Source organism: Ipomoea triloba, chromosome 8, assembly GCF_003576645.1.
Source record: "Ipomoea triloba cultivar NCNSP0323 chromosome 8, ASM357664v1".
In the NCBI taxonomy this organism is placed as follows: domain Eukaryota; kingdom Viridiplantae; phylum Streptophyta; class Magnoliopsida; order Solanales; family Convolvulaceae; genus Ipomoea; species Ipomoea triloba.
Genome location: NC_044923.1, coordinates 11,596,937 through 11,607,191, shown reverse-complemented (window position 1 = coordinate 11,607,191; position 10,255 = coordinate 11,596,937). Strand labels below are relative to the sequence as shown.

Below are 10,255 nucleotides of genomic sequence, written 5' to 3'. Positions count from 1 at the left end.
CTTGGTTGGTGTAGGAGCATGGCTTTGTGCGAGGCGCTCGGGAGCTTAGCTTTGTGCGAAGAGCTCAGTGTTGAGTGTAGTTTTGTGCGAGACACTCGGGAAATGCTTGGGTAGCACTGGTGTTTCACTATTTATATATGGGTAAATAAGATAGTGGAATTCCCTCATTGGAATGAAAGGAGAAGAGTGGACTAGTAGGATTACACCACATCTCTGAACCACTATAAATCTCTACCTGTATTTACTTTACAACAATTTATTTATTTTGCATGCTAGACTCACTAACCCTTTTCATACTGCGTTGATTAATCCATCTGGGTTTGTGTGTTCCCGCGTTTGCATGTGACTCAAACTTTACATACTTATTCTTTGAGCTATTTCTAGATAATCCATCGTGTTGCATGTGATACATCTCTTCATTTTTACGGAGATTTATTTTATAGCACTTTACTGTTCGATATTTCCACTATGCATTTCAAGTTGAACTTATTCACTTGGAATTATTTTTATTGAAGTGTTATAAAATTGTTAGAAAAGTCTATTCATCCCCCCCCCCCCCTCTCTAGACTTTTCACCACCCAGTCGGGATAAATCTCCGTAAAAATGGTTGAAACTTGTGAATAATGGTTAGTTTTGCATCTTAGAACAATGTTTTCTCTGATTTCTTTGGTTTAATTTGAATATCTTGTGATGATTGAAAAGCTTGAAGAACCCTAGTTTTTTTTTTTGAATAGTCAGTATTGCCTCACTGAGGCTCGAACCCACCACCTCCCGTATAAAGGGAAGGGTTTGATGCCACTAGACCACCCTAGTTTGAAATAGAAATCTTGCACATGCATGAGTTTGATGATAGCATGCAAATTGATTGAAATTGATGATGGAAATTGATTGGAAACATGTTTTATGCTTACTTGTGAAAGAAATTTGATGATGCACACACATTCTTGATGAAATTGCACTCTCCCTCTTCAATCCTAGTTATGAATTGGGGAAGAAGATGAAGTTGACTTTTTTAAATTGTTGACCATGATTGAAGTTGCATATTCTTCAGCTTTGATTAATTATGTTAAATTATGATAACTTTGTAAGTGAGGATTGATGAAAATTGATGGGATATCATGTCAAAATTTTGAAAAAAAATGAGAAAAAAAAAATTCGAATGAAGAAGAGAGGAAAAAGAAAGAAAAGAGTCCGTCGTTTGCTAACCATTGTAATTCATGGAGAAAATTCTTGTCTTGAGACTTTGTAGGAACTATGGGGAGACATAAAGAAGTGGCTAAGAAGAGGAAATATGATTATGCGAGCTCTAGCCGAGGGCCGACGGAGGCCAATATTCAAGCATCGGGTGAGGATGCACTTGTGGGGACAAGAGAGCTATGTAAATTGAACCCCGAGCAATTGGCACTAGTTGATGACTTGAAGACAAGGAGGTTGATGGGGTGCAAGTATTTTGACTACCCCATTTTGGATGAGTTCGACTGCAAGAGAGCGATGGAAGACATGTTATCCCACCGCCATTGGCACACAGTGTTTAGTTGGAGGGGACACAGTTATTCCCTGGTCACGTATGAGTTCATAGCCACATTGGACATAAAAAAAAAAAGAGCCCTATGATAGCAATCCATCTATTTTCTTCCACTTATTCAACAAGAAGTACACTCTTTCATTGAATGACTTGGCCTTAACATTGGATAACTACACCCGAGAAGAGATGGGTAACCCTGCCTTTCACAACTATCGTCACAATTTCTACACCGAGGGCGAGGCATCACCTTATTGGAAGGGAATTGCGGGCAACACCGAGTACAACTCGAGTAACTTGCATGCCAAGGACATCAAGAACAATTACCTCAAGGCGGTGAGGCTAGCATTGGCTATAAATTTCTCTAGAAAGACTACAAACTTGAACAAAACCTACTGCCAAGATCTTTTCCACATGTGGAGCATGGAGAACAATGAACCCATCAAAATGGGTGTGCAAGTTAAGAAGTGGCTAGCTTCTCAAGTGAAAACCAATGTGATAACCGTTTTCATAGGACCTCTAGTGACCGAGTTGTCCAATGGTTTGGGGCTTAGATGAAAATTAGCAAGAGAGAGGGTGATAGCTAGAATGGAGGCAATAACCTTGGATGATTTGGATAGCGCGAGCCTTAGGAGAGGAGGAGATTATGTACCCGAGTGGGAAGATGAGGAACAAGAAGAGAAAGAAGAAGGAGCCAACATCGTGCCTCAAGGGTTGCCAAATGTCACAAATTGGGAGAGCATGGAGGCTTTCAAATATCAACTTCATCAAGAGCAAATGGCACTCCTTTGTACCCATGGAGACACTCTTACTCAACATGGGGAGTCACTCACAAGGCATGGTGAGGCCATCGCACTACAAAGGGAAGAGATCGCTAGAACAAGAGAGGCCGTGGAGATGATGGTCATCTTGGCTATCAAGCCAACTAGATGCTTCTCCGATAACGGAAAATGGAAACAATTTCAACCGGATGATCTCGTCGCTCACACCTTCTTGCTTGAACATGCCACACGCCTGGATGAATCTTGTAATGTGGGCATGTGAGTCCTCCGATGGTAAGCTGCTAAAAGGGCTATTTTGAAGTAGAGTAAGCACGGAGGGATGGATGTGGAAGTTCAAATTCTCCAATGGTGGCACATAGATGGAATTGTTCCCTCTAAAATCAGGCGTCATGTAATCGGCTATAGATCTTCCCCGTTGGTCATTTGGGGCATCATAGAACTCTTCCATCCGGATGGGTTCTAAATTACCTTCATTCTCTAAGTGAGGCTCTTTTTCGATTGTAGGTTTAAGAGGGATTTGGATTCCGCCTTGCACTCTCTCCCCCGGAGGATGGGTTTGAATATGTGATGGTGTTTGGGGCGGAATCCCCCTTCCGTGGGATCCCCCTCTATTAGCACTAGTTGAAGCCATATCCTCCAAGTGTGTGTTTTTGCTCATTGTTGCAAGATTGATTTCCGGATTGAGAGGGAGTAGGCCTTGAGTGCCTCTCGCTCTCGTGTGCACTCTCCTACAAAATGGTTGAAAGAAGCAAGATCTCCTCCCCAACTATAAGTAGTCTCTAGGGAGGGTTAGTAGCAAGTAAAAGAAAAAGAAAAGTGATAAAGGAGTCAAAAGTACACAAGTATTCCAAAGAGCAAAAGCTAAACAATAGCAACCAATTGCCTCCCCGGCAACGTCGCCATTTTGATTTACGCTTTTTGAGTGCATATAAAAAAATTGGGGTTACCCCCGGGTATTATCATTTTCTCAAGGAGGTCAAGTAGGAAGTATTGCTTAGCTTTTAGTCAAGGGAATGCCTTGTGGTTTCATCATTCGCCCCATCACGAAAATTCAACGAATGAAAGAATTGTTGTTGTAGTTTGAACAAAAGAAAGAACCAATGAATTAAATCAAATAAAGAAAGCTAGGGAATGAATTGTGAGCAATCATGATGCCTCATTGTGTATCTTTTGCATAGGAGAATTGACTTGTGTGGTTGGTTATTCATGGGCAACTTTGCTACTACCGTTCACCTTTAGTCTACTAGGAACTCTCTAGCTTTGGAGTGCTTTTAGGCAACCAAGAGGCATTTTCACAAACACTTTGCCTACATCACCTTACCTATTCATACTTGTCAAGTCTAAAATAGGAAATCACAATTGATCGGAGCTACAACAATGCTAACAATATCTTGCCTAGCTTTGATACCTTAGATCATTCAAAGAGTTGGCCAACCTCACGGAACACATACAAACCATCAATCATGAACAAGAACAATTCATGTAATCCACACAATTCAATCTCCAAATTAGGAATTAAGAACAACACTTAGCATCATGAAATTTTCCAACTCAATCCCTAATAGAAAATTACCTACTCATGATTGCAAAAGTAAAACCTAATTTCATAAATTGGAAATGGAAATTGAAATCTAAATTGCAAACAAGATCACAATAGAAATAGAGATTTACCTAAGCAAAAGCAATAGAATTCCAAATCAAAACTTGAATGTAGATCTTCTCCAACAAGAGTGCAAGGAAATGTAAATGTTTCTCTCACTACAATCTAAGTGTAAGCTCTACCTTCTTTCTAGGAAAATCTCATTCATGATCAAACTAACAAAATTCTCCCTTAAAATATCTAATCTAATGTCTTAAATAGCCTCCCCCAATTGCCCTTGGCCAATATCCTCACGCCATGTCCATGCGTGGATGGTCACGTGGAAAACACCACTTAATGCAATCTCTCTTCCTCTATGCGTGGAATGGTGGCGTGGAGGTTGCTGAATATTTTCCACGCCACACTCCACGCGTGGAAGTGTGTGTGGATTTCCTCCGGTCTCTTCTCCTTTTTCGTTTCACTTGCCAAGTTCACATGCTTCCCCTTTAAGCCTCATGAACCTTTAGAACCATCCAAAGTGTGCCAAGAGTGGAGCTTTGCAATTGATTGACACATTAGAGCATAAAACACCAAGATTAGCCACAAAAGGATATCAAATAAGCACAGTTGCACCCCTTAATTAGACAGATTTACATATTCGTCGCTAAATTGTGACGGATTTAATAATTTGTTGCTAAAAATAAAAAATGAAATTCCCGCCTTGTATGTTAGTGACAGATTCAATAATTCGTTAGCGACAGGTTTGTTGTTAATCCGTAGCTAAATGTCAATTTCGCAACAAAATTAAAACTCGTCGTTAAGTTGTCGCTAATTTAGCAACGGAAAATAATTTTGGCTGCTAAATCCGTCACTATATAGGTGTTTTTTATTGTGTTTTTTTTAAAAAAAAAAAAATACATCTGATCCATTAAATCTGGACACGTGGACGACTGCGATTGGTTTTCAATTCTTTCCTAGACATTTGTTCTTACTTGAGCTCGCCCATATATATATATATATATATAGAGAGAGAGAGAGAGAGATAAACAAACAAAAAGAAAAAGCTTGAGGTATCAATGCCTCAAATGGTCCATGCTAAAACTCACACAGGAAAGTCAATCTTGCTTGCACATTCATATTGCCATTTCTCGGTTTGTATACCAGATTGCATGACACACTGATGACAGTAGGCCTCTCTTTACTAGACATTTAGATTTGAACGTGCAAGTATTGGGCACCATCATTTCTGTGTCTTTGAACATCAACATTTTGACATTTTCCTTTCATCTCAACAAATAATTTACGTGAAGTTTAAGCAAATGTCCTACAAATTAAATCAGTTTATTTTTGTCCACTTGAGGGCCAAATTTAATTTTGTTAAGGTTAAAGAGTTGAATGAAAATAGAACAACAAATCTGTAGTTAACACCAAAGTTTTAAAGGTTTATTAGAGAAAAAAATAAAAATTTTAAAACTTTGTAAATATTTAGTAATTTAATACTAAACTTTTGTTTATCTTACATGTCCAATTATAAATGAAAATTATATCTAGAATTTCAAATTTTGATAATTTAATATTAAACGTTTATATGGGAGGTCATGGGTTCGAGCCCCAATAGGGGCGATATTGTCTCTTTGTACTTCAATAGGTTGAGAAAGTAGTTATGAATAGATACTACACTATAACCGAGTCAGTAGTACTTAAAAAATATTGTAATAATTATATCTAATTAAATAAAAAACAATTTTACATATCATGATCTTGTTAAGTTCACTATTAGTTAGCATATGGATAATTTAAAAACGCTTAGTGACAAGCAAATGATTATTTCATATTTTGTGACAAGTATATCTTTTTTTTTGAATACTATTGACCATGTTACATGTAGTATCTGTCCATATACTTTTTCAAAGTACTGAAGCACATTGCCCCCACTGAGGCTCGAACCCATGATCTCCCATTTGGGAGAATCACTTCATGCCGCTTGACCACAAGGCCTTTGGCTGTGACAAGTATATCTAAATTTTAACAAAATAATAATAAATTTTTGTGTCTTGCAACAATTATATCTAAGTATATTAATTGAAGCTACAAATGCACACCTGTCTAATATAAATTGTTCGTATCAAGAGCTTCCACTATACAAAAAAGTTATACCTAGTAGTGAATACACAACTTTATTTATTTTTATACTTGCGTAGTACTCAACATTACGTTTCGATAGTAGGATGCTAGACCCACCCTCCAAACTAAGGGGGGGGGGGTGTATTCAATCACGACTTTTATAGATTTTTAGAGACTTTTATCAACTTTAAAAGTTTGGAGTATTCAATTTAGACTTTTAAAGAGACTTTAAAAGAGGCTGGTAAGAGAGGAGTTCGTTATAGCTTACAGTATATAAATCATCCTTCCCTTGCTAAAAGCTGAGAATGCAGATTTCGTAATCCATCCTTCCCTTGCTAAAAGCTTCACGTCTGAGCATTATATATAAACAGGTTGTGACATGTTGTTCTATGCGCACCTGTCGAAAGCATACGATTGCTCTAGTCTAAATGCTTTTAAGGTAGTGTTGTTAGACACGAAACATAACTACTCTCCTATTCCTATAAACACTCATTCTCAGCCAACCTACATCAAATCAAAACGCTTAAGAGCTTCGATGTTCTTCTTCCGTTTAATACATTAAGGTTCGAAAACTCAACAGTTAAAAGCATTTATTTCAACAGTTCGAGCACCAGGGTCTGGCCTCCGTGGCCGACCCCTGGCGGTGTCTGGGCGCCTTGGAGCCCATCTCCAGGGCTAGCTCAAACTGTCGGATCCAACCCATTTTTGTTGCCTAAGAGTGTGGATCTTGATTTTGTCATGTGGTTAACACGTATTTAGTTAAATTAGATACAATCCCCTTGTATAAATAGGCATTATATTGCCCAATTATTACCACGATAGGTCTTATTCCCTGGCTTTTAGAGAAGGATTCAATAAGAATTGCACACTTGTTTCTAAGATCGTTTATAGTATCAGAGGAGGACTCCTGGGGAAGATCAACGCCTTCTATCCAGTTGGAAATTGTTGGTTACGTGGGTGAAATAGAATCCCCGCCATCTTGGGTTTGGGGGTTCAAACAAGAAGTCAATTTGTCCTTACAAGATATCACTTAATATGTACTATTCATACAATTATCTTGTAATCTTCAAGCTCTAATCCATTCCATATCATTACAATTCTTCTCGATTATCTATTTTACTCCTTTATATATTTTATGCAAGCTTATTTGTTCATATAATTGCATACCCCGGATCAATTAGTTCCATCAAATACACACACACACACATAAATTCCTGATCGATAAAATTTAAAAAATTCTTAACAAGTTTAAAATAATATTTATAACTCCGCAGCACTAAAATGTTGTTTAAATTTTTAAAAATTATGTATAAACGTATAAAATTAATCATTACTGAATAAATCTGCAAGTAGCATGAGTAATCATTTATAAGGAGAACCATCTTTAGTGATTGTACTAATTATCTTATTGTATTTGAATAGTTTTTTTATTTTTAAATTCCTTTTGAACAAATAGTTATTTCAGGTAGTTAAAAAAAACGTTTTAAAAGTGAATTGAAACAGTAATTAATCTCATTTAATTTATTTATCCAAACTTTATCCATTACAGATCTTCTGAAATTTGCATTGGCTAAATGTGGCCAAACAATGAAAATTAAAATGTGAATTATTTTTGTTTTCACTTTGACAAAAAGAGGGTGAGTCTTCAAGATGAAGTTGGTTCTTTAATTTATTAATTCAAATATCATTTTCAAAAACTAGTAAAGTTTCTTTGGAGAACCTGTACAGGATTAGATCCTTTCATTCACCCTCTAGCCTTTCGGTGGCCAAATTCAATCACTTTCACACCACACACACTCTTTCTCTCTCTTCTAATCATTTCCCATCATGTAAAACCCCCAAGTATCACTCTGCTCCCAAGTGAAAGTAAATGTCTATGCAACACATTGTCCCCTATAAGAGAATGCTATTTGCATTTTAAGGATATTTTCGTTATATATAACTTATATTCATAAATTAGAAAGGAAGTAAAAAAGAGGGGAAAAGATCATCTCTTAAGACCAATCATCAATTAAAATGTGTAAAAATAAAATAAAGAAAAGTTGTTGTTTCACTCTCAGCGTTATAATGCATTTGTAATTTCGTTTCTAATTAACGTGGAATTACAATAGTACTCCTTAATTAGTCACCAATGTAGCATACTTAGTCCTAGTTCTAATGGATGGAGTTATTTTAAATGGAACTCTAAACAGAAATGACAAAATTGTATTTTCAGTATGATTTTCTTATATTAAAAGCTAAAAAAATATCCAACAAGTTTATACTACGTATTGTAGACGATATTTGTAGATGATTCAATCAATTTTGGATGGAAAATAGAACATTTGTAGGAGTTTAGAGATTTGTAGTGTAAGAATTATATAATCGTTAATATATAGTTGCAATATTCAATATTTACTAACTATCATCAATTACAACTCATGTTAGAAACAAATACACGTGTGAATTTTTCCATCCAAAATTACAGTATCGACACGTGAGAACTAAATACACCACCTTAGTAACTTAGAAATAGTAATAGGAAGAAAGTAATAGGTATTATTACAACACCATATTAATCAGGGAACACTTATGTTATAACCTAAGACAAACTGTAATTTTTCCTAAAATAAAAGTAGTAAGAGGGTGTTTGGTTGGATGGAAAACTTTTGTCAAAGAATTTTTTTTTAAATTTGAGGAATGTTTGGTTCATGAAATTTTTTTCTTGTGAATGACTATTTTATCCTTGTGATTCATTCTTACTTTTATTTTCATTATTATTGTGTAGAGACATATAAATCTTTATACTCATTATTCATTACAATTCTAAATCCAACCAAAAAAATCAATATTTACAATAATATAATTTTTACCAACCAAACAATTAAATCAATCTTTCAATTAATTATTTTTTCATGAAATTTAATTTGATTTCCTTCAAATATTTTGGCAAACTAAAAGGGACCTAAAACTCTATTTAATATTGGAATCTTGGGGCTGATGCATCCTAACCTTAACAAGAAAAGCAAAAGCCGGTTCTCATTCCCACAATATCCTCTCTTTAGCCCTCTCTTTTTGACTCCCAAATCTAACACCATGTTTCCCTTTGTCTTTCTTGATTCTTGTGCTTTAGGCTTTAGCCCCTTTCACCCACACCCATATAAATTCTCTCCCACTCTTAAAACATCCATCATAAACATGGCGGTTGATGTGTGTTGTGAGGTCTCAAGCTTGGTAGTCAGCCCAAGAATCTCCTTCTCTTATGACCTCAAAGAATCAGACAGGATGATCATCACCCCTGTCCGAGAATCCCATCCTCTCATCTCCACCATTGATTTCGATTTCCGCATCACAGCCGACCAAATCTTCTCCTCCGCAGACGAGCTCTTTGCCAACGGCAAAATCCTCCCCGTTGAGCTCAAGAAATCCACACCACCAAAACCCTCTTCTTCTTCTACTAATGAACCCACAAAACGACATATGCTTAAAGAGCTCCTATCACTATCAGCAAACTCATCAGAAGAGAAACCGCCACCATCAAAGCCACCATTTTGGCAGTTCAAAAGAAGCTTTAGCTTGAACTGCGAAAATGGCAGGGCCAATAGCCTTATAAGATCTCTGCAGTTTCTGTCGCGAAGTAATTCTACAGGCTCTTCACAGAATCACCCACCGCCTGTGCTCCCAAGGCCCATTCAGCGGCGGAGTTCAAAGAAAGAGCCTCCGCCGATGGCTACACGCGCCGCATCATCATGCGGTGGCCACCCTTTGAGAAGTTCATCTAAAAAGAGTAGTAGTAGTAGCTGTAGCAGTAGTCCATTGAAGAAGAGTAGGAGTGGTAGAGCTTATGGTAGTTTAAAAATTAGCCCTGTTTTGAACATCCCACCTGTTTATATTTCTAAAGCGACTTTGTTTGGTCTAAGTTCATTATTTTGTAATGCCAAGTCTAAAAAGAAGAAAAAATGACAACTACAGTGTGTTTTATATACTTCTTGCAATCAAATGCCTTGTTTGGTAATCAGCGGTTAGCGGATTATGTTAGCAGTTAATAGATAGTGGTTTGTGTTGGTGGGTTTGACCAACAAATTTTATTAGTATCTTTGTAAAGAGATGTTTGATAAAATTAGCTATTTGTTATTAGCGGTTAACATGTAAAAAGGCTTAGCGGTTAGCATTGTTTTTCTTTAGAAATTAACTTCATTTAAGAAGCCTTAATTTCTCTAGTTACAAGTTTTTTTTTTAAATAGTATAAGGGCATTTTGAAGAAAGAAA

At 36.6% G+C, this 10,255-nt stretch overlaps 1 protein-coding gene across 1 annotated transcript; it reads left to right on the top strand.

The window, feature by feature from the left end:
* Window positions 1-9,184: 9,184 nt before the first annotated feature.
* On the top strand, window positions 9,185-9,969 carry LOC116027983. Its single transcript, XM_031269785.1, has one exon. It carries the CDS (start codon window positions 9,185-9,187, stop codon window positions 9,947-9,949), a length of 765 nt encoding a protein of 254 aa, XP_031125645.1. The 3' UTR covers window positions 9,950-9,969.
* The last annotated feature ends 286 nt before the right edge of the window (window positions 9,970-10,255 follow it).